This window comes from Ammodytes marinus (assembly GCF_949987685.1).
Source record: "Ammodytes marinus genome assembly, chromosome: 14".
Classification (NCBI taxonomy): Eukaryota; Metazoa; Chordata; class Actinopteri; order Uranoscopiformes; family Ammodytidae; genus Ammodytes; species Ammodytes marinus.
Genome location: NC_137218.1, coordinates 28,830,753 through 28,856,019, shown reverse-complemented (window position 1 = coordinate 28,856,019; position 25,267 = coordinate 28,830,753). Strand labels below are relative to the sequence as shown.

The 25,267-nt window shown below is 44.3% G+C and overlaps 1 protein-coding gene across 1 annotated transcript; it reads left to right on the top strand.

Annotated features, from left to right (window-relative positions):
• The first annotated feature begins 13,432 nt into the window (after positions 1–13,432).
• ripk4 (receptor-interacting serine-threonine kinase 4) lies at positions 13,433–24,989 on the top strand. Its single transcript, XM_080041706.1, has 8 exons — positions 13,433–13,701; positions 16,276–16,567; positions 18,151–18,299; positions 19,274–19,323; positions 21,894–22,052; positions 22,285–22,394; positions 22,916–23,156; positions 23,271–24,989. The coding sequence occupies exons 1-8, from the start codon at positions 13,439–13,441 to the stop codon at positions 24,518–24,520; spliced, it is 2,514 nt and encodes an 837-aa protein (XP_079897832.1). The 5' UTR covers positions 13,433–13,438; the 3' UTR covers positions 24,521–24,989.
• The last annotated feature ends 278 nt before the right edge of the window (positions 24,990–25,267 follow it).

Genomic DNA, 25,267 nt, shown 5'->3' with positions numbered 1-25,267 from the left:
ATCAAGTAGGTCTATACATGTTTTGGTTATTTTATAAATTTAATCTTATAGCGCTACTAACATCATATACGTCGGGAGGTGTTTCCGTGAGTGCCCAGCGGGAGAGCAAATTTTAAGAGGTGAGTAAAAAGAAGTTTTGTACAAAGTTAAGCCCAACAGATATTAATTAAATTGTATATTTCGTTAGATAAAATCACGTTATGAATTTAGCAAATCATTACACGCATCTCTTTCCCATAACAATTCACCCTGGAAGATTAAACTATAATCTGACGTTGTTGGAAATGTGTTGATCTCACGGGAGATAAACAATTCTCTCGAATAGACTATAGGCATTATTTCACTTGTCACACCATATTTTATATAGGCCTACATATAGTAATACAGGTACGCTAATACGTGATATTGCACACAGTACAAAGTTGGGCGAAACTGCTTTACAAAGACTACAACGACTGTGCCAATCATGATATGTGATGAGCGCGCGGGTGTGTGTGTGTGTGTGTGTGTGTGTGCCAGTTTCTGCAGAACATGCACGTCACGGGCTTTATTTCTTCCCAGTCGCTTTCTTTGCGGCAGGTTGCCTCCCTTTTTTCCTCATGTCAGTCAAAATTCCGTGCTTATTAAGAGCGTCATCATATTCAAGAGCTATTTAGCATTCGCCATGTATGGTAGATTGTGGGATGAAACTGGGAGGTGTAGTGGGATGACACCGGGCGGAGATCGTCCGCGCACAATTCACCGCAGGTGGGTAATTATAAAGGGAAGATTGCGTGCAACAGTGCGCAGCACAGTTTTATAAATCTCAACTTTTTTTTTGCGCAGCACATTCTTGGCTTTGTGCGAACGCAATGTTTTGGGAAGGTTTCTACGCACACCGTTATAAATGAGGCCCCAGGTCAGGCGCTTCTGCCGCTGTTTCTGGTTCAAAAGTGGCTTGACCTGGGGAATGCGGCACCTGTAGCCCATTTCCTGCACACGCCTCTGCACGGTGGCTCTGGATGTTTCTACTCCAGACTCAGTCCACTGCTTCCGCAGGTCCCCCAAGGTCTGGAATCGGCCCTTCTCCACAATCCTCCTCAGGGTCCGGTCACCTCTTCTGGTTGTGCAGCGTTTTCTGCCACACTTTTTCCTTCCCACAGACTTCCCACTGAGGTGCCTTGATACAGCACTCTGGGAACAGCCTATTCGCTCAGAAATTTCTTTCTCTGTCTTACCCTCTTGCTTGAGGGTGTCAATGATGGCCTTCTGGACAGCAGTCAGGTCGGCAGTCTTACCCATGATTGCGGTTTTGAGTAATGAACCAGGCTGGGAGTTTTTAAAAGCCTCAGGAATCTTTTGCAGGTGTTTAGAGTTAATTAGTTGATTCAGATGATTAGGTTAAGAGCTCCTTTAGAGTACCTTTTCATGATACGCTAATTTTTTTAGATAGGAATGTGGGGTTTTCATGAGCTGTATGCCAAAATCATCAGTATTAAAACAAAAGACCTGAAATATTTCAGTTGGTGTGCAATGAATCTAAAATATATGAAAGTTCAATTATTATCATTACATTATGGAAACTAATCAACTTTATCACAATATGCTAATTATATGAGAAGGACCTGTACGATCCAGTCTGTCCATGGCTGATGCGGAAATATTAATACACGCCTTCGTATCTTCTCGGCTTGACTATTGTAACGTACTACTGTCTGGGTTGCCCAGGGTAAGTACTCGAAGCTTACAAAAGGTACAAAATGCTGCGGCGAGGCTTTTGACCAGAACTAGAAAATACGACCACATCACCCCCGTTCTTGCGTCGCTCCACTGGCTTCCGGTTCATGTCAGATCCGACTTTAAGGTGCTGCTATTGACCTATAAGGCATTAAATGGGCTTGCACCTTCATATTTGTCTGATCTAGTTGCGCGATATGCCCCATCACGGGCACTACGGTCTACGACTGCAGAGCTCCTGTCTGTCCCCAGAGTTAAGAAAGCTGCCGGCAGCAGGGCTTTCTCGTATCGAGCTCCTTCGTTATGGAACACACTCCCGATAGAGATCAGACAATCTGAGTCTATCGAGGTGTTCAAGTCTAAACTTAAGACTTATCTCTTTGAATTAACCTTTGGTTAGCGCTCATCCACCTCTCTGCTGGCGCGGGGTCGGTGGCGGGTCACCCTGTCTGGGGTCGGTTCTCTGGCCTCTGCTGAGGGGGAGTTTGCTCTGGGGTAGGTGCCGGTCTTGGGCTGTTCCGGTGGGCTGCCCTGGCCGCTCGGGCTGGGGAAAATTGGCGTCTGACCGTGGGCACTGCTGCTGGGGGGTGGGACCATGCCTTGCCTCCGGACATGCGGTCGCGGCGGCCTCCGGGGCTTGGCTGGGTGGTCATGTCGGGTGACGGGGTTGGGCTGGGGGTGGGGCACTGGGGCGGCGGCGCTGCCTGCCGCTGTCTTTGGTGTGCTCTGGGCTGGGGGTGGCCGGGGGGGTGGTGGTGTCGGGGTGCGTGCTCAGGCGTCTGCAGTGGCGCTGTGCTATTGCCTGACTGGACCGTTGGGTGGGGTGGAAATGGGGCATCGGGTGCAGATTGTGTAATTTTTGCACTGGTAGGTGGGCACTGCGATGTTTTTAATTGTTTGACGCGGGTTGCTTTTGACCGCCTCGGGAGACAATAGATTGTCATGGGGCGGATAGAAGCAATCTATGCAATTTGCGTTTTAACTGTTTTTAAACTGTTTTAATCATTTATCCCTGCCTGGCAGTCCGCTCTGTGGCGTCGCTGTTGGCGTCTGTGTTTCGCTGCCCGGCGTCGGTGCTCCTCCGGCCGGTCCTAGCTCTGGGTGTGCCAATGGTGGCGGCGGATGTGTCGCGCCCTTTGTGCTTGGCGCCTCTGGCCTTGCCTCATGGCCTGGCATGGCCGGTCCGGCGGGCCCGAGTGGGCTGTACGGGCCGCCCCTCCGGGGGTTTCGGCTGTGGTTGCTCCTCGTGGGCAGCGGTGCATTTGGCTATTTCCCTATTCTATACTGTCTATTCTCTATCTATGGCCCCGGTCCTCCTCGGGACTAGTGCCGCACTGGGGCGTGCTCTCTGGGGGCGGGGTGCTGGGGGGCAGGCTCTGGGTCTGGGGGGCTGGCGCCGATTGTGTGTCGGTGGGGAACGGTAGAGTGTAAATCAATGTAATTTAATGTTAATTGTGTTCATATTGTTTAACATTGTTATAGCGTTATTATTAACAGCCTGAGGAGCTGCCTCGGTCTCAGTTTGTCTGGGCCTGAGTACCGGTTGTCCTCCCACTGAAAAATTGTCCTGCCGACGCTAATTGCATAACTGATACCATTTCTCTGACATTTGTTCTCCTCTGTCTATCTTCCATGATTGGCTGAGCGTTGCCCCGGGGGTTCTCTCCCTCTGTCTACCAAGCACTCTCCATGCTACTCGACTGACTCCGAGTTCTGTGCGGAATCAGCTGTCCTAGGAACGGATGCTCACCGCCTGCTATTGCCTCACATCAGCACTGTTCTACTGTTCTCAACTGTTTTCACTTTAATTTGACAGTCCTAAGACCTCTCTACTAATGCTTAGTTGAATATCGACTGATAGTTTGTTGAGAATCAACTATTTTCTCTGTTTTGCACTGTTAATAGTTTGCAGACACTAAACTGTTTACTTTAATTTGACAGTCCTAAGACCTCTCTACTAATGCCTAGTTGAACATCGACTGATAGTTTGTTGAGAATCAACTGATAGTCAAAAATGTTCTCTGTTTTGCTCTGTTAATAGTGTGTAGACACTAAACTGTTTTCACTTTAATTTAACAGTCCTAAGACCTGTCTACTTATGCTTAGTTGAATACTGACTGATAGTTTGTCGACAGTCATATGACAATCAACAGATAGTCACCTACACAAGGTGCCTATTGATAAAATATTCTCATCTTTATTTTACAATGAACATATATGATCAACAGAGGGTTGAATGTTCATTCATTAGATGTGTTCCTTGTGAGTGGGGGGAAAGTTGATCTATGAAAGGTAGGTTGAGTATTGGTTAATAACAGCAGTTGATTAACTCAACTGATAGTTGAATATTTGTAAAGAACATGTAGTAAAAATTATAATGTCTGTTGCAGACTGTTTTTGTAAAAAGAAATTAACAAAATAAAATGATCCTATAGTTAACTAACACTTAGCTGAATGCATGTTACATGTTTGTTGACAGTTCTGTTGAGTGTCAACTAACTCATTGTTGAATATCAACTAAACATCTACTAATTGTGGAACTTATAGTTAACTTACAGTTAGTTGAATGCAGGTTTCTTATTTGTTGAACAAGCTCTGTTGAATATCAACTCACCATCTACTAATAGTGCAACTTATAGTTAAAGGCCTACTTCACCGGTTGGAATATGAAGATGTATTGAACTCGGAGATCCTATGAAGTATAAATGTGCAAAAAAAATTGAAATCGGATCATCCTAGCCTGAGAAAAGGCAGAAAGAGTGTTTTATGATCTCACTGTCTAACCCTACATTTCTCTTTCTGTGACATCACATTGAATCCATACTCACTTTCAATATCTCAGCCTGGTACTACACCCTCACCATCAAGGACAAAACAAAACTTGCACGTATAGTTAATCAGGCCGGCAAAATAATTGTCTCTCCCCAAACCCCCCTACCACAACTGTACACCCGGTCAGTACTCAGGAAAGCCAATACAATCACACAGGACCCCACCCACCCCCTCCACCAATCCTTTGACTTACTGCCATCAGGTCGACGCTACACGAAAAAACACCTACAAAAAATCATTCATCCCCACTGCCATCACCACACTGAACAGTCACAAATAGGCAACATATCTCACTCCACTCAGTCACCCCTTTGCACTGCTTGCATTTTTTGGCATTCATTTATTGTCATTGTTTGGGACTGTCTCTGTTTTGTATGTATTTGTTTATTTTGTGTAAACTGAACCTGCCCTGTCAAAGATGAATTTCTGTCACTTGTGACAGACAATAACGTTTTTCTTATCTTATCTTATCTTATCTGACCACTACACAAACACTTATTACATTATTATACTCAGCTTAGCTAAGCTTTTATGTTTTTATTGTCATGCATTTGTTTTGAATTTAATGCTGTTTGAGCAATCAAATCTTATCACAGAGCTGAATGCCATATGAATCTCCCACTAGGTGGCGATAAAGTCTGGCTCATCATCTCATCTGACTATTCCCCATAATAGAATTACACTCAACAAAAATATAAACGCAACACTTTTGTTTTTGCTCCCATTTTTCATGAGATGGACTTAAAGATCTAAAATTCATTCCAGATACACAATTGTATCATTTCTCTCAAACATTGTTCACAAATCTGTCTAAATGTGTGATAGTGAGCACTTCTGCTTTGCTGAGATAATCCATCCCACCTTACAGGTGTGCCACATCAAGATGCTGATCTGACATCATGATTAGTGCACAGGTGTGCCTTAGACTGTCCACAATAAAAGGCCACCCTGAAATGTGCAGTTTTGTCTCACAGCAAAATGCCACAGATGCCACAAGCATTGAGGGAGCGTGCAATTGGCATGCTGACAGCAGGAATGTCAACCAGATCTGTTGCTCGTGCATTGAATGTTCATTTCTCCACCATAAGCCGTCTCCAGCAACTTCGCACAGCCATTGAAGAGGAGTGGACCAACATTCCACAGGCCACAATTGACAATCTGATAAACTCTATGCGAAGAAGATGTGTTGCACTGCATGAGGCAAATGGTGGTCACACCAGATACTGACTGGTTCTGAGTCCCCAGAACCCCAATAAAGCAAAAAAATGCACATTTCAGAGTGGCCTTTTATTGTGGACAGTCTAAGGCACACCTGTGCACTAATCATGATGTCAGATCAGCATCTTGATGTGGCACACCTGTGAGGTGGGATGGATTATCTCAGTAAAGCAGAAGTGCTCACTATCACAGATTTAGACAGATTTGTGAACAATGTTTGAGAGAAATGATACAATTGTGTATCTGGAATGAATTTTAGATCTTTAAGTCCATCTCATGAAAAATGGGAGCAAAAACAAAAGTGTTGCGTTTATATTTTTTGTTGAGTGTATATTTCTTAATGGTTGTTTTCCTACAAATACTCTCAATCACTGAAGAGAATAAAAACAGTTATTCAGAACAACAGATTTAAGACCGGAGGGAGGCTTCATCCAGAACTCCTTGGCACAAGGAATCAATAATATAATCATACAATGATTGATATTCAGCCATTTAGTAAACATCAGCAGCTGCATCATTCTAGGCCTATGCCCACACACATACTTTAAACAGGGGAGTGGATGGGGAGAGGACAATGATAAGGTCTGCACAATGAATAACATGCCACCACATGAGACTCCCTGGATGACTTTCTAAAAACAGAAGATACTGATTGCGGTAAGATTTGATTTTGACATCTCATCACCAATGTGTCAGTCAGCATGCACATTGATTTATTATTGATATAAACTCTAACATGTGCTTGTGCCTCTGCTGATACTTTCAGATGAGCCAGGCTCAAAACAACAGAAGCCATTCTTCTCACAGAGGGGGGATAGGTGGATGGCCCTGCTTTCATTTCTTGTTTTTAATCAGATCAGTGAGGTGGATGTAAAAGAGCAACCTGATTAACATACCTAGAAGCTCCTTTTTCATTTAGATGTGATGACGCCCAGGAGAACACAGTTTAACACATTAAACTCGGGCTGGACTAACACCTAAAAGAGTCTCTCACAGATCCAACTTTCCCTTTCTTCTCTAACTAGTGTTCATGTTAATAGCTCGTGTGTGTGTGTGTGTGTGTGTGTGTGTGTGTGTGTGCGTGTGCGTGTGCGTGTGCCTGCAGAGCAGCAGCCTCTGGGTAGAACTACTGATCTGTGTCTAGCCCCTTTTACACAGAGATTGCGGCATATTGACGGAACAACAGTCCGGCAATATGCCGTCCTTGCTTGCTCCTGTGTTATTTACACAGAACCAAGTAACGTATCAGGTGTGACGTAAACATTTAGCGCTGCGCCGGTCAGCTGCTTTACAACAACAACACTGGCCGCCCGGTGAATTGAGAGCAGAAGTGCTGGAGCTTGCAGTAAGAGGGCCGTATTTTACTGTCCCCACGATGTGCCGGTTGATCTCGCTACAGCATATCTGGGACTGTTAACCAAACTGACAAAATCACTCCGCTCACTACACTGCTTCACCTGTGTGTCTGGGTTTGTGTGACAGGCTGTGAGCGATTCTCTTTGTGATGGCAGTGATCTGCCATTCAGACATAGCCTACACATACACAGTGTGTGAAGTCACGTTACTGTAGACAGAAATAAAGTGTGGATATACGCTCAGACGTAAGGATAATAATAGCGGTGGCGATCCGGTCGCAGACTAGCTAGGCATAGCAATAGCTTTCCCACTTCATTGTACAACTTTCCCCGGGCAGAAATACACTCATAAGCTCTGGAAAATGAAGCGCGTGGTTTGGATTGAGCAGCGGACCTTATGACCAGCTAGATTATACGCCGTTCCTTTTTTGGTGATTTTTACGGGACATCAGGCCGCCGTGGTTAATGTTTAACACACGTCCTTCAACTGCTAACATGGTCGCATGTTTAGAACGTAGCTATGGAACGTCAAACGCCTCCCTGTTCCGCAACAACAAGCTGGCCGCATTTATACAGAGAGGCGGAACTGATTGTGTCTGCAATCTTACTACCCTCCGAGGTAGTAAAATTCCCGGAACAATCTCTCGCACCTTTCTTCCCCCGTTCCGCAACGGTCACATTTATACAGCAGGGCGGAGGGCCGAAGTTCCGGCCCTCCGCCCTGATTTAGTTTTCACTGGCCCTCCAGCCAGTGAAAATTTACACAGCTTTCACTGGCTGTGTAAAAGGGGCTTATGTGTCTATGTGTGTCTATTGGCGCTTTTCCACTGCATGGTATCAGCTCAACTCGACTCGACTCAACTCGCATTTTTGGCGTTTCCACCGCAATTTCATGGTTCCTGGTCCCTGCTCGCGGCTGTTTTTTTGGTATCACCTCGCTCTAGGTTCCAAGCGAGCTGAGCCGATGCTAAAACTAAAATGTGACGTTGGCAGACTGCTGGCCACTGATTGGCCAGAGACTCCCGGCTTCATTCTGTTGTATTTACTCCCAAACTCTCAGAGACTTTTCGAGTGTATTTTGTCTCGCCGCGTGCAGCCATCTCTGGCTCTCTTTCATTTGATTTGCATCACAGATCCAAAAAAACTTAATGAAATGCCCATATATTCGCTAAGCTCACCCAGTAGTGTTGGTTGTTGGGGATGTTACTTTAAACATACTGTACACGACAGGAGAGGAGACATGTAGGGCAGCTAGCAGCCAGCTGGGACAGACATGATAGCGAGCGATTATAATACAAGCCTCGGACTGCACTGATTACCTCAATAACGTATTCAGGCTGAGACACGGCTTGCATTTGCAAACACGTATCCTGAAACAAGCGCAAAACAGACAACTTTATGATGCCCGTATTGACGTGCATAGGGATGTCCGTTACGCATCCCGGATTCCCTACAGCTGACTGAGTGGCAGAGTCACTCACCGGGACACCAATCCTCTCTTTTAATGGCCCGTCGCAATATTCTTCTACTTCTTTTAGCAAACAGATACATGGGGGGTATTACTTAAACATTTTCCATACGTATTTTTGGCGGTTGTTTCAGTTAATAATACAACAACTTTTCATAATTTATGCTTTGTTACTTGGCTCTGGAGTAGGCTTTCTGGCCCTTTGAATGACGACCTCGCCCACGTTCAGGAGGTACTATTTGCGGTGGAAAACGACCCGTGCTGCTACCAAACCAAGTTGAGTTAAAGCCATTATGAGTAACATGGCACGTTGGCGTCCCCTTTGGACAAAAGCGGTAGTATTTTTACGACTCCCGCTGTCGCAAAGCTGTTTTCTAGCTCGTGCCAGGCGTGCGAGTGTGAACTGAGAAGGGCGCAATATAGTGCATGTCCGTGTGTTGAAAGTGTGAGGACTCTTTTCGGCTCCGTGAGAGTGGTTTTGACACTGCATCAACTAATGCCAGTCAGTGCTACACACACCTGATTGCAATGAGTTGATGCAGCAGTGTCACCTAACTACTCTCTCTCACGGAGCTGAAAGACGTGTCCTCACAGAAAGCGAATGAACGAGAGATGGCAGTTAGTATGGATCACGATGAGGTAATGTGTTTGTGTTGTTGATGTAAATAATGACTATTTCAGATAATGGTTATCTGATGATGGTGAAGCAAAGCAAACTTTGTGTGAGTACCAACCGCTCATTCATTTAGGAGTAAACACTGCAGTCTAGTTTCGCTCTCGTGAAATTGTATACACGTTGCTTGGCAACGCCCTTGTCCCGCCCGTAGCCTATATCACTCTCCCTTTTAGCTTTTCCTCATTGCATTCTCTTTTTTTTCTTTGATGGTTCAGCCCCGTTATCAGTCATTATGACGACAAATAACTGTCTCAAACAAGGCTCCCGCTCCCCTTCCCTCACCTGGAGGCATAGGCTTCTCAAATCGCGTTGCAGCGCCACACTGAAATCTGCGACCAATATGGATATGTGACCATAGAGCTTGCACGAGCGAACCGAAAATCGGACTGAGTGTGCGACTAGACCAAAAGCAGTAATAAAAACTATTTAAAAACTTCTTTCTTTGCACTGATGGTCTCGTTTGCTGTTAAAGGTAATTTATGACTATCAGAGGAAACATGAGGCTGTTTAAAAGATATTTAAATGTTACTCGTAGCCGCTTTAAGTCGAGTTGAGTCGAGTAGAGCTACATGTGCGGTGGAAAAGCGCCATATGTCAGCAGCCGGGTCCCTCCCTCACTAAGTAACCAGTAAGGTCTGCCTACAGCCTACTGCTTCAACAGCCTCTCTCTGGTGACATGTTTACACTCAGTCTGCATACCGAGTCCTTCCATGCCTCCTCCTTCCATACCGAGTCCTTCCAGTTTTCTAATTAAATGTGGAGGAGAGCAGGGTGGAGTGATAGAGTGAAAGCATGAGATAGTGTGTTATGTCATTTAAAAGAGAAGTAGCATTTTCACCACACATACACAGCCAGCCATGTATTATTAGATTAGATTGACTTTATTTTTTTCACCCCAGTGGAAGTTTGTCTTTGGCAAATATGATGGATAGGATTCAGGCCCAGTGTCTTCCCGTGCCCTGCTCATGATTATATGAATACTGGTGTGCAGGGTCTTTATTTGTTTTCTTTCTTTTATAAGACACATTATTACATTCCACCAATACATTTAAAGTTGTAGTTGGAGAACTTGGATTTGGATAACTCAATTAAAATGGTAAATGGACTTGACTGATATAGCGCTTTTTAGCCAATTCTGTCAGCCCCAAAGCGCTTTACATTTCTTACCACATTCACCCATTCATACACCGATGGCAGTAGCTGCCTGAACCATAGGGAACAATTTGGGGTTCAGTGTTTTGCCCAGGGACACTTTGACATGTAGCGGGTAGGCGGGGGTTTGAACCTCAGACCCTGCACTCCAGAGGCGATCTCCCTACCCACTTCACCACTGCCACCCTCTGATTATGGATTAAGTGTTGAATTCTATCTCAATCAAAAGATAAAAGCAGAGGATTATAAGTGTGTTTGTCCATGTTTGTCTCTTGGTTTAAACTCCCTCCCCACCCCAACATACAGTGCCTGAAGTCGCTGCTCTGACAATCTTGCTCCTTGAGCCTAAACCTCTAGCCTTAGGAGTCCTAGCATTGATCTATAGGGGTCTAGTGTTAGTGTGCCCTTAAATCAATTAGAATCAATAAGAGTATCCGTTGCTAGCAGGTATTAGGGCTTCAATTCGAATGTTGTTAATGACTGACATACGGGGGGGCTCATAGCACAGTGTTTCCCTGAGGCACCCTTGAATATAGCTGCAGCCACACATGGTTTCACATATAAGCTTCAGTCTGATGTCCAGCATTCAGACCTGAGATCAGATTGGTTTAACCTGCACTACATCCTCCTGTTATGATCAATCACTTACTTTCTCCATCAGCAGTGAAATGGGAAAAGTTACTGTAAGAGAAACTTCTTTAAAGAAAGGAGCTGGAACAATACTGTTCTGTATTGCCTTCATGTGGCAAAGAATTGTTTACTAAGCAACGGACAATATTTTGCAGTGGCTGTGGCAGAGGGCTTCTGCTGTTCTCTGATGAATGTGATGACATCATGGATGAGACCGCAGTCAATTCGGTTTTAAGTTGGATGTTCAACAGACATTCATTGGCGACACCTTTTTACTTAGTTTCACCCACAGTCAGTAGGCAGAAGTGGGGTCGTTAGTGCAACCACCAGCCCTGGAACGTTACCGGCATACTGACTTAGGGACCGTCAATAAAATGGTATCTAGTATAAAAAACATTATGTAACCTTTGCATTAGGTATAAAATATATATTTTATCTTAAAACCTTACTGATGACTTTGCCATATTATTGAAAATTATAAAAATGTAATTGCAGTTGTGTTGTGTGAATTGCAGATGTATTGTGGGAAATTGTGAAGCAGTTAGGAGGTGAAGCAGCAGGTAGGACGGTCGGTGGAGCTGTCGTGATGTATGAATTGTTTGCTGTCGTGTTTTGCACTTCAGGGCCACCGTATATATTTGTGTATTTTAGATTTAATCATGGTAAACTTTGTACATTAAGCTGAATGAGCTGTATACCTTTAATTCAAAGTAGATGCAACCCCTAACCCTTGTATAGGTCTCTCATCAGCCTCTCACCCAGAAACAGTGCTTTGGACTGGAATATTGGTCCGCACACACCAATAGTGAGTTGATAACACTTTTTTGTATTCAATCAAACAATAAGAGCATGGCCAAATTGGCGAGAGCACTACATTTGCTTTAAAAATGATTAGACTGCCAATCATCATAGTAAGACCTGTGTGATGCTTAACATACAGGGAACCCAACGGAAATAAATAAACCTGCTTGACCTGATTTCTATCATAAAGCACACACACACCTATAGTATATAAAATATACACACACACACACAAACACACACACACACACACACACACACACACACACACTAACACTTCCCCTGCGTTCCAATACCCGTTCAACATGCCCTCGTTCACTTGCCCTCGGGGGAATCCCCGCCATCTTAAGTGTCGTTCCAATTGTCTGGAAACTGAAGTGAACTTGGTGATATAGACCCTCGGAGGGCTGAGTGATCGAGTGAACATCCATGGTCACTCCGAGGTGGATATCACCCACAGTGCATTGCAGTTCGTCTTCTTCTTCTTCTCCTTTTATTTTCCGGTAGACTGTATGCTTTTAGGGACATCGCGGCCACCCGCAGGACAAATATATATATAAATATATTCCAAAACGCCACAATTAGCCTATCCTATTTCCATAGGAACAATCTAGTGAATGTATTGCAGTTTACACATTGCTGCTATAACACCGATGGCTGCCAATTATAGGACTATTTAAAACAAATGTTATTGGTTGAAACTAACATAAATAAGAAAATATGTTGGAGCAAACAATTTACATGTGTAAGTAACAATATCTTGATAATCTGAGTTACCGTGTCGAAATTCAATGTTTGTTATGCTATGGAAATGGCTTTCTGCAATATAGGCTACCTTAGCAGAATGTTATAATTCTGTATTATTTGCATTCAGAACTACCTATGTAACTGACGGTCCATTGCGAGTACAAGGGCAAGTGGGTTCCATTTAAATCCCCTGCTCCTCCCCCGCCCAGTCTAACCTCCGCAACGTATGCTGGTACATCATACCAAGGGCTGAGGGTAAGTGAACGAGGGGAAGTGCAACTACTATTGGAATGCAGCTACACTGTCACTGGCTATGTAAAATGGTGATCCACAGCTACGTGTATGAGACGACCCCCTCTGCTGGATGGATGCATGCTGACAAGATGAGTCCACACATTCCCAAAGCCCCTGGTCAATATCACATAACCCACCTATTGTCAAGACATATTCCTTCTTCTTACCTCAGGCTACTGCAGTGGGCTAATGTTCTACAGTGGGACAAAGGTGTGTTCATGTCAGGACACATTCCATGGGTTCATGACAAAGATTATTGTCCCCTGATCAGGGCAGGAACAGGAGAAGGCTCTGGACCTGAGGGCATCTGAAATCTAACTGTCTTAAGACATAATGTGGCAGCATAGTGCCTTGTAGTCTGACTCCTTTTCTCACTCAACTTTTCAATCTCTTCTCTGTGTGTTGAGTGTGTTGTACAACCAGGAAGTGATGTCACAGCTACAGGTCCAACCCCCTCTTTCACCTGAAGAGAGGGGAGGGGCCACCACTGAGGTTGACAAGGGGAAAAGAAAAACAAGGAAGAGCTCAGAAGCAGCTAGGTCTGTGTGTATGTTCACTTGCCTTGGATTGTGCCGTAGAGACGAAGGAAAAAAGGAGTGTACCCAGCTGGTGGGTTTCTCAACCACGGATATGGACGTCCCGGATTCTCCACATGGGAATATGGGGCTGCTGAGGACCTTTGATTGCTCTGAGTTTGGCAGCTGGGAGAAGATAGGCTCAGGTGGATTTGGACAAGTATACAAAGTGCGGCATGTACAGTGGAAAACATGGCTGGCTATCAAGTGCCCTCCCTGCCTTCATGTGGATGACAAGTAAGTTCCACCTCTTTTATTTATATATATATGAGTGTGTGTGTGTGTGTGTGTGTGTGTGTACATGACATGTGTGTAAAGGAATTGTACAGCTTATTGAGACGCTATGGCATAGTTCAGGTTTTTCTTCCCTTGTGCTTTTGGTCCTTCTGTGTTGTATAAATGGTTGTTAACCCAGCTCTGGGCCCTATAGCTTTATCATTTGATGAGCAGTTTATGGCCACCGTGTTAGACAGAGGCTTTGATTATGACTGTGTCAGTGAAAACCCATTCAGCGCTTCCGTCAATGGTGGACACCAGGAATTGTGTGTGTGTGTGAGTCACTTACTGCCAGTCTGGACACAACAGAGAACAGGCATGAGGACGTCTCAGCAGCAAACAAGGGCTCACCTTTAGATATTTAGACGCTGATAAAGAGGAAAGGGTTGAGGGGACCAGTGACCTGCTGATCCAGCCCCAGGCTCACAGTGAGTCCACATTGCTAATGGGCCAGAGCTGTTTGCTTATTCCAACCTGACCCCAAACTTGAAAGGCTCACCGCTGCTCTCCCAAATCAACAGTGATGTTTTCATGGCTTGGCTCAGCAGGGAGGGGCTGATTTTAAATACATTCACATTTCAATGCAGTTGAGGTGGTCTAGGCCCCGGGTACTACTAGAGATAACATAACCCTGAACAATTCTGCAAAACCATCAATCTTATTTTAAAAATGTGTGTTTCTACATTAAAAAAAAGTGTTTGTGTTTTGTGTGTGCGTGGGCTTGTGTGTGCACAGCTATGGTGCTGTGTGGGTGAGCGGTGTCAGGTTCTATGTAAGCCTTCATTAAAGGTGAAGACCCCTTCAGCAGCAGCACAGCAACCCGCCTCTTATGGAAGTTTCCATTCTTCTCAGCTATATATGCTAACGTGCACACATTGTTAATATTACCTCACACACCAACCAATCCTGGTTTGATGTGTACACAGAAAAAGCCATTGCTTGTTATTAGAGTGAGGACTCTTCCATTAATCCACAAATGGTGTTAAGTAATCATCAGTTGCCCCTGTTCTTTTCTTAATACAAGATTAATACCCAGACAGGGCTGTGTCTACGTTTTGTATTTTCTCAATTCATCACTCCTTTTTATTAATCATGAAATATTGTTATACTTTCATCAGCTCTTAACAAGGGTGAGTAAGTAACACACAAGCTCTGGCAATTTCAGAATGGTCACAAAATGACTAAAGAGAAGTGACATCCTCCCAGAACCTGCGCTGCAACTTCAGGCTTCCGCTGAACCTGAACCAAAGATCTTATCACCTTCAAACATCTGCAAAGCACATAGACAGCTCTTTGAGTGCAGCCTTCATGGACCCACACATAACATCCAGCAGCAGGGGACTCAAAGCCAGCTTTGTGTGTGTGTGTGTGTGTGTGTGTGTGTGTGTGTGTGTGTGTGTGTGTGTGTGTGTGGTGCTGCAGACTGCTGCTGTGTGGCACAGACAATAAGACAAGCTGTCAAACCGGTCTGACCGGGCCTCTCTCTTAAGGACATTGTTTGGTTCTGAAGAGCTGCTGAAGGAGCACTTTGGATTAGATGGCAGATTTAGCAAACAAGTACTTTGCCCATGCTCTCATATCATGTTTGATTGTTCTGTGGCCTTGTGCCTCCTTCACTTGTAACGACTATGAGACTAACCCTCCTATAGAACATGAGTTAGTAACCTGATACACCTTCCACATAATAGACCCCGAGGGATCGTAGGAGTCTCCTGCGGGCATCTGATTATGTTTTATTAATGTTACGGAAACAGTATTCCCAGGCCAGCTCACCTATTTCTGCCTTTGAAGCACATTCTTGGCAGTGCAACCATCAGTGATTTATCCTTCTCATCTTTCCTCATTGAGAGTTTGCATTTTGAAAGCATGCCTTGGCTGTAGATATGTGCACAGAGCGAAGTCCCAAATGATGTGCACAGTTTAAGGTATTTCATCAGGGCCAGGGGGGCTGATAAAGGAAGCTGTGCAAAGGTTGAGCAACAGAGAACAAGAGCCTTGTTTAAGGCTGGAATGTCCTCCAGGCCTTCAAAACAGCCTGCGGACGCTCAAGAGCGCAATCCAAATGCTTAGGATGAACACTAGTAAATAATTGTATAAATGACTGCATAGGACACACTCTGACAGCCTCTAACGTTAAAAGCAGTAAATGTTTTGAATAGCTGGGAGCTGCGTATGGATGACGTGACGGGGCTGGAATCTAGCTCAGTGACCCCAAAGCATGAACCCATGATCATTAGGTTAATGTTTGGTGAAAAGCTAGTTTTGATAAATATCTGTGAGCCAGTGGATGTGGAAGGAGCGCTTCCAAACAGGCTCACCTAAATACCATCTAAACAAAGGTTCAACTCATGTTCGCTAAAGTTTGTTGCACTTCCTAAAAAATTTTTTGAAGTCCCTGCAGCCGAGGAACCCAGCGCACCGAAGCCAGCAAAAAATAAATAAAACGTAACCTTTTTTCAATTTTCAAATAAAGGTTAAAAGAATACTTTTTATTTTATTTTTTAAACTAACTTTTTTCCCCTTTTTGAATGACAGGGAGCGTTCGGAGCTGCTGGAGGAGGCCATAAAGATGGAGGCAGCCAAGTTCCGCTACATCCTGCCCGTGTATGGGATCTGTGAGGATCCCCAGGGCCTGGTCATGGAGTACATGGAGACCGGCTCCCTGGAGAGGCTGCTGGCCAACGAGCCTCTGCCCTGGGAGCTGCGCTTCCGCATCATCCACGAGACGGCGGTGGGAATGAACTTCCTCCACTGTATGAAGCCACCACTGCTCCACCTGGACCTGAAGCCAGCCAACATCCTGCTGGACGCACACTACCACGTCAAGGTGAGGCAGCGCATCACAAAGGGGCCTCCGGAGGGCATCATACAAGTGAATGACAGATCAAAGTTGATGCTTATATTCGTCTTGAAAAGTGCACATATTTGTTTCTCTTTTTGTTGTAATGTTAGTGTTACGTTTAGATGTAGACATTCCCTCAAAACACACACCGGATCAGCTGCAAACTGTGGTTTAAAAGTGAAAAAATGAGCAATCGGGAAAAGCTGTAGTTTTATATTAAAGGTGGAGTGAGCGATTCTGGAGAACGCTTGTTGTCAAAATCAGTGAATATCTCCTCACGATCCTCTACCTGTTTGAACTGTGTCTATGCTGATTTTTTTTTAGTTAATAAACACCCTAGGCTCTGTAAACAGGTAGGTAAACAAATGGTAAGTACATAGAGGCCACTGTAGATTGCAACTTGCCCATTTATAGAGTCTAGGCTATGAATTCAAAAAGGGCTGAGAAGAAGAAAACCTTATTTAAACTCACCCTTTCTCCCTAAGTTATTTAACCATAATGAGTTTATTACAATTCAAAAAATATATTTTTAATAAATGTTGGTTATCATTGGTATAAAATTCATTAGCAATAACAGTGGATGTATTTATATGTATTGGACAAGTAGCGGATAATGAGGAGATATTCACTGATTTTGACAACAAGCGTTCTCCAGAATCACTGACTCCACCTTTTTAATAGAGCTCTCATGCAGTGTATCGGTTGAATGTTTTTGTTGTTGACATGAATCCAAATCACCACTTTCTTTGCTTCAAAGCTGGTTTAAAGTCACAGTGTTGGGTGCTTGAGAATGCTTTGCAGCCGTGAGGTGTATTTGCTATTTCCCTTTCATCTCATTTAAATGACGGCCCCATGCATATGCTCTGGGCACACAGGTGTCTCTCATCTCAGCCTCTGTCCAAACTCATCAACAGCTCAAACTGTACTGCGGGCAAGTGGGTGGGAACCTTTGATTTGCAGAGTGTAATACCTGGATGTAAACAGCTCTCGCGGGCGTGTCTGGACAGGATGCAGTCAGCTCCTGTTAAACCTCCCTGCGTGAATGTGTGGGCGTGCAAACGTGAAGGGCCTCTCCTCTCCTACAGGCTGGGACATGGCTGCGTTTGCCTTCATCATACCACAGAGTGTACACATAATGAGCTAAGCCGTCTGTGACACTCACTGGGCAAAGTTAGTCATCAGTGTGTTACGGCGCTCCATGCTCCATATGCTCAGTTTGTTACATACTAAATGTTTTGTTATATACAGTATGAACATGGAACAAGCAAACAAAAGAGGGCTAGGACATGACAATACACATATTGGACAGTAGGTGCAAATATGAAATGCACCGGTGTATACAGTGTATACAAATAGATCCTGACATTGAAATAGAATGGAATAGAATTAAGATTCACATTAATCACATTTTCCCCAGTATTCCTCTCCTTTGAAGCATAAAAGTCAATTTCACCATTGCATGGATAGAGTTTATAATGTTTGTTAAGAGTCTCCTGGTGGGAGGGTTGGCATTTAGTAAAGACATGTGCTGTTGTTTGGGGGTCTTATCTTCTTCCCCTATCTCTCAGATATCTGATTTTGGGCTGGCCCGCTGGAACGGCCTGTCACGGGCTGATGACATCAGCAGAGACGGCTTCTGTGGCACCATCGCCTACCTGCCTCCTGAGAGCATCATCGAGAAGGACAGGGTGTCGGACACCAAGCATGACGTATACAGGTGGGAGATGGTAGAAGTTTGCATGCAACCCTTTTTGTAGCCCTGTGTTCCAATCCCCATACTTCCCTACTATTTAGTATGCCAGAAAAAGATTTAGGATGTCCCAATACATGCACGTCAATTGCAGAATGCCAAAAATACCAAGCTGCCCCACTAACCCCAATAGTATAGAGTAGTAGAGTAGAGTAAGTAGTAAGAGTATTCGTCGTTATTCTTGACATTTCTCGACATAATGAAAAAAAAATCTTCCTTGTTTTTCCCCTCTCCTGTGGCCCTAAAACTCTTCTGTACTTTAGTATGTAGTGTAGTTAAAAGAAAAAGTATGTGATTTGGAATGCAGGGAGAGTGTCAGACACCAAGAATCACGTATACAGGTGGGAGATGTATGAAGGGTGCATGCAAGCCTTTTAGTGTGAAAGTAGGTCTTTGTTTTGGGATGGTTGGCCTTTTACCTGGCGTCTGTTGGCCTTTTACCTCCGTTTATATGTTTAGTCATGGTCTGACTCATTTCAGCACTGCAATTATTCAGACGTAGGAGATTGGGTAACACTTAACAATAAGGGTACATTAATGAACAGTTAGTTAATGCTCATTAAGCATTTACTATCTGTTAATGCTTAGTTATTAATGGTACGTTAATGCTTGGTTAATCATTATCCATGCATTAAATAAGCATAATGCTTAGTTAATGCTTATTAAGCAGTTATTGATTAGTTGATGCTTAATATGTTAAGCATTACCTAATCATTAACTAACAGTTCATTAATGTATTTTTATAATGTACTCTTATACATTATAAGTGTTACCAAAGATTGGTTTGAGCAATACCAGGTTTAACATCATAGAGAAAGATTCATTTAATCCTATCTTCAAACAGTCTGAGATAGTTATTGTATTATGATTATACTTTGTCAATCAGACTGCAGTGGTCTACATTGTGCTGACAACTTTCAATTTCATTTGACCCTTTCCAGTTTCTCCATTGTCATCTGGGGGATCCTCACACAGAAGAAACCATACCAAGGTCAGTTCAGCTCTACTGTATTAAACAATGCAGGATTTATTTTAAAGGTTCAGTAAGCGGAATGGTCAGTTTAGCTAACTTCCTGTCAGTGACTGCAGTTAGCAGTCCCCTCCCTCGTCACCACATTAATGCACTGCGGTCTTCAAGCAGCGAGTTATCTAGCATCATCTCAGATCCATAAGTGTGATAAAACATGATAAAAACCATCAAAACAGACATTGGGAAGGATGTTTTCCTGCTCCGCCATTGTAGGCGCATACACATTCACCCATCTGTCGCTCTGCATGCGCACCGTCAGTGAGACGGGTGCCAGTTTGTAGCATTCTCTCTTCTGATTGGTTATCAGTAGTGGGATCCCCGAAAAGTTTATTTGCCGATTACATGCAGAGCGGGTGACTGAGAGATCGTCTTTATGAAACGCGCACACTATATAAGTGATCACTGTATGAATAAAGAGCAATTGAATAGTTATATTAACATAAATAAATCGCTTACTTCACCTTTAAGGCTGATTGGGGGAAAACAAATTCCTTACAAGAAATACGAACCATGTTAGAAATGTCAACAGTCTAAATACTAATGGGAAATGATAAGAATTAAATATATGACTGGATAAGGATTCAGAATGATTATTTTTCGACTTGGTTCAACATGATTATCATATTATGTTGTTTCACAGAATAGTTTATTTTTTCAATAATAAACAACAAATGAAAGTTCCTCATAGTCACTTTAAGCAACATGTATTTAACAAGACTAAGAGTCTAGAGCCATGCTAGTGGCCGTGTGGCTAAACCATAGACTGTTTATTAAAAAATGGGCTTAACTGGTGCCTTAAGCTAACTCTTTACACAAGCATTCTAGCATACTCACAGTGGCAATGATAAATTTGTGACATTTGGCAGGAATCATGTTTACTATGGTCGCCATGCTAGTTTGGCGTATTATCATGCTAAGATTGCGAATTCGCACTGAAAATAAATGTACAGCTGAGGCTGCTGGGAATGTCATTAGTTTCTGAGGTGTTGACTCATTTCAAATGATGATGCTGCTGAAAGGTTCAAGCCATGTTATTGCAATCAAACACTTCTGAACCAAAGTGCGTGGCAATCCATCCCACAGTTACTGAGGCATTTCACTCAGAACCATTCATTCATTCATTCATTTCTTCTTTATTTTAAACAATTTTTTTTTAAATAAAATAAAAAAGCAAGTATGACAGATCATACTTGCTTTTTTATACAGCATACCACAAAACAACAATAATAGTGTCATTAACAATATTTATTTAAAAAAAAAAAGTATATGTACCATAAATATCAATCTCATGCTGGTGCTAGAGCGTTATCACATAAAGTCAGAGGATCAACAAAGTGAGTAAACTTCATTCTGAGGGGACCCAGAGGCCAACATCTCATGGCAATCCATCCAATAGTTTTTAAAATGAATTCTGTCTGGACCAAAGAGCCGTCCTTGGCGCCAACTAACAACATCACTTTTTCAGGGCTTGGTTTTACAGTATGGTCAGTGGTCTATGATGTTATCCAATGTCAGTTAACACCATCTAATCTACCATAGCTCTTTATCATTATATAAAATGTTGATGTCAAAATGGATGAAAAAAACATTCTAAACCATGATCCCCAGCTGTAGGCGTTGAGTGAGTTAAGAGGAAGAATGTTATACTTCCTACTTAGTAAGTCAAACAACACATGAACACAAGGGGTGTGTGTGTGTGTGTGTGTGTGTGTGTGTGTGTGTGTGTGTGTGTGTGTGTGTGTGTGTGTGTGTGTGTGTGTGTGTGTGTGTGTGTGTGTGTGTGTGTGTGTGTGTGTGTGTGTGTGTGTGTGTGTGTGTGTGTGTGTGTGTGTGTGTGTGTGTGTGTGTGTGTGTGTGTGTGTGCGTATATGTGTACAGGTGCCGTACTGCATGTGTTTACTCTGTGAATTCCAGAGAGGCAGTTGGACAGGGCCAGACAGGCCAAGTGGAGTGTATTTTTCCCAGGCGTACCAGGTAGCAGTTCACTTCAAGGAATCTTTGCTCTTTTGAAAAGCCAATGTCAGGATAAGAGTTTCCAGGTTGGCACTGGCTCCACCTATGTTGATCCATTCCAGACACAATTAAAAAGCGAGGAAACGGCCTGGTTACCATTCTTTCCAGTCTTCCTCCTCCACCTGCAAAGGGGATTTAAGGCTACAATAGGAGGTGAAGTTCATGTGATTAAGGCCTCTACTTGTTTGTTCTGAATCACTGACTGGGCTGATCCCACAGTCGGATAGGCCACCTTGTTGAGAGCTTGTCCCTGTTTTCTCCCATGGGAAAACAACAGCACCCATTCTCTTATCTGAGCACATGGGGAGATTGTGCTAAAGCATGCATAACTGAGCACCTGAGATGATGTCATCATATGCTGCAGCACGTTATGTTACGATCAGAATTGGGGTAATTTGTTTATGTCTGAAAAAGATATGTCCCCACCAGATGAAACAGAACTTTGACATATTGATTTATTTTTCATATAAAACCTAATTCTTGCGTAATTAAGCTGAAGTGTCTGGTTCCCCCCCCAGGAGAGAATAACATCCTTCAGATCATGGTGAAGGTGGTGAAGGGTGTGCGTCCTGACCTGGCTGCAGTGCCACGCTGTCGGCCCCCAGCCTGTGCAGGCTTCCTCAGCCTCATGCAGCGCTGCTGGACCACAGACCCTGATACCAGACCCAACTTCCAGGGTAAATGATGCCTCTCTATTACATCACCCTTGTGGTAACAACCAGATAATTGACATGTAACTCAAGTGGTTCTATCATTCCTGAAACCAGACACTTAAGAACACTTAGAATCTAAGTGCAGTGGTCTGTTCAATGAAGCTTTGTTGTCTCTCTTCTTTTACTTCTACTTTTCTTCTCCTTTGTATTCCCTAATCCAATCCTGCTATCACTGAAACCTGACCTGTCCTCACAGAAATCACATCTCAAGCTGAGGAACTCTGCTCTAAACCTCAAGAGGAGCCCAAGACACCAACCTTATCAACGCCAGAGCCCATGTCCCCTGACGCACTCTCTAGTGACCAGGTACCATATGACCACCAGAGGAACTGTGTTTGAATTATTTTCATTTTCCATTCATGTACAACAGACAGTGCACCCAGACAATGGCAGGCTAATCTCTAAAGTGTTCCAGACATGATTATGACTTTTAAGTTCACATGTTGAGTAAATGTTTGAACAACCGTTACATCACCAAAGAGGAATGTTGGCTGCTGGGAATGTTTAACCTGTGAACTGCTTCGTCATTTCCGCGTGGTTGGCTGTTGTGTACGTGACTAGACTAACCTCTTGCGACAGCTGTTAATGAAAGATATCTGTCAGGAGGGACAGAAGACAAGATCTTCTGAACTTCCATATGTTTAAGGAATTTTAACTGGATACACATCAAGTTCAGCTAATGATCTCAATGGCAACATTCATTGTACTGCTGCCATTGTACTGTAAGTGCTTTTGATAAGAGCGCCAGAGTGTAAAGGTTATGGATTGTACAGTGTGTCAAAGACCAGCTTGTGCACATATGCTTATCTGGCATTTTGGCTCTACAGGTGAAAGACAACAAGCTGGTGCGCCCAAAGTCAGCCATGTTGCCGGAAAAAGATTACAGTCTGTCAGAGCTGCTGAGCCAGGTGGATTCTGGGATCTCTAGGAGCTTTGACCGAGTGAAGGAGGAGAGCTGCCACAGCAAAGAGAACATATGCAAGAGGCTGTCTGGCATCTCCTCAGCCGATTCAGCCTTCTCCTCCCAAGACTCTATAACACTGTCCTTTGAGAAGGAAAACACATATGGTAAGAGTGGTTCAAAGACTTCCAACTGGAACTTATGATAACCTAATATTACTCTACTAATATTAGGTGGTAGCGTTTTCCTCACTCCCATCCCATTTCCTTCTTACTACCCAGATTCTGCTGAGGTCCAGAGGCGTAAGCTGTGTGAGGCCATCAGGACCAAAGACACGGCCAAGCTGATGAAGATCCTCCAGCCTCAGGATGTGGATCTTCTGCTGGAGGGAGGAGGCAGTCTACTCCACCATGCCATCTCCTTGGCCAATGAAGAGGCTGCCAAGTTCCTCCTCCTCAACAACGCTAATCCCAATTTTGTTAACGCCCGTGGCTCCACCCCCCTGCACCTGGCCACAGAGAAGCACCTGAAGCCCCTGGCAGAGATTCTCCTGGGTCGGCGCAGCACCAACGTCAATGCCAAGGACGAGGACCAGTACACAGCTCTGCACTGGGCGTGTCAGAACGGAGACGAGGCCATCACACGGCTGCTGCTGGACCGGGGCGCAGCTATCAACGAGTCAGACGGCCAGGGCCGCACGCCGGCCCACGTGGCCTGCCAGCACGGCCAGGAGAACGTTGTGCGCGTGCTGCTGAGCCGCGGGGCTGATGTCCGGCTCAGGGGAAAGGACCACTGGACCGCGCTGCACTTTGCTGCATGGCAGGGCCATCTTGGGATCGCCAAGCTGCTGGTCAAGCAGGCCGGCTCCAACGTGGACGGGCAGACCACCGACGGACGCACTGCGCTCCATCTGGCCTCCCAGAGGGGGCAGTACAGAGTGGCTAGGATCCTGATTGAACTGGGGGCAGATGTTCACATGACGTCTGCTGGGTTGAAAACAGCTCTGCATGTGGCGGCAGAGACGGGTCACACCAGCACCTCCCGCCTCCTGGTCAAACACAAGGCGGATATCCATGCCCAGAGTGCCCACGGGCTCACTCCTCTCCACCTAGCCTCCCAGAGAGGCCACCTGGCCACGGTCAAGATGTTGATAGAAGAGGGGGCCGACCCCCACAGGCCCACCTCGGCCCTACGTACCTCCTGCCACCTGGCAGCAGAAAACGGACACTGTGAAGTCCTGAAAGAGCTTCTCCTCCACTGTCCAGATGGTGGCGCTCTGTCTGATGAGCAGGGGCTCAGCCCGCTCCACCTGGCAGTGAAGGGTGGATACTCCAACATCATCACTATGCTGCTGCCACAGGGCTGCCAGGACTCAGTGACTGAGAGCTCAGTGCAACCAGTAGCCGAAGAGCCCGCACCAGCGGCTGCTAGGCAGCTCCAGAGGAAAGTGGTCATTCTCAAATTGACAGAGCACAACGACCAAGACTGTCCACAGCCCCGCAGCTCACAATGTGCCTCTGCACCTTCATAACAAGCCCCTGACAAAACAGTTTTCAATCTATTTTTTTATACTCCTCCTCAGAGTGCTTGAGAGAGTTTATGGACTTTTAAACGCCCTTTCAGCACTGTAGGTATTTCCTTAAGGTCTTAAAAGCTTTGATGTAAATATGTACACTGTAAATAGAAAAGTATTAATACTCAGTTGTGTTTGAATTTAGATTTTGTGTACTTTTTTTACTTAACAAGCACAATCTTTTGACTTAACAAGCACATTTTGTTCATCAGAATTATGATTAGGAAACCCGTGGCCATTGGGGACCTTTCACTTTATTGTACTGCAGCTGGTATGCCTGTAAGTTATATTTAATAGAGCACAAGCGTTAATAGGGTGAATGTTGTAGACCATCAGAGCCGTCGCATTCATCAAAACTTTGACCTTCAGTGTTCTGTACCTGTTACATATCAGTGCTGCATCATCCATTAAAACATTTAAAACCTTTTATTTTGTTTGAAATTGTTGCTTTTTCCCCCACATGTATGCATATTAAATGAACCTGCAAATGTTTTCTTTCAAGTCAACCTAGTAGATAACTGCTTTGAATTCACAGCAAGTCATTTTCAGCTGCAAGACAGGAGAACACAAAGTAAAACCTTGTTTGTCTCAGTTTCACAGCAGTATAACGATGGTGATCAGAGGCCCACAATATGGATACTTTACACACATGTTAAATATTACATCAACACAGATGACTCCTCTTCACCATTCTTTAAAGTCATA

What these genes read in the sequence shown, in the direction of transcription:
- ripk4 (XM_080041706.1), top strand. Translation starts at nt 13,439, where the DNA reads ATGTTCACTTGCCTTGGATTGTGCCGTAGAGACGAAGGAAAAAAGGAG. An exon ending in TGCCTTCATGTGGATGACAA is followed by an intron (nt 13,702 to 16,275) that starts GTAAGTTCCACC and finishes TTTGAATGACAG; the next exon opens with GGAGCGTTCGGAGCTGCTGG. An exon ending in TGAGAAGGAAAACACATATG is followed by an intron (nt 23,157 to 23,270) that starts GTAAGAGTGGTT and finishes CTTACTACCCAG; the next exon opens with ATTCTGCTGAGGTCCAGAGG.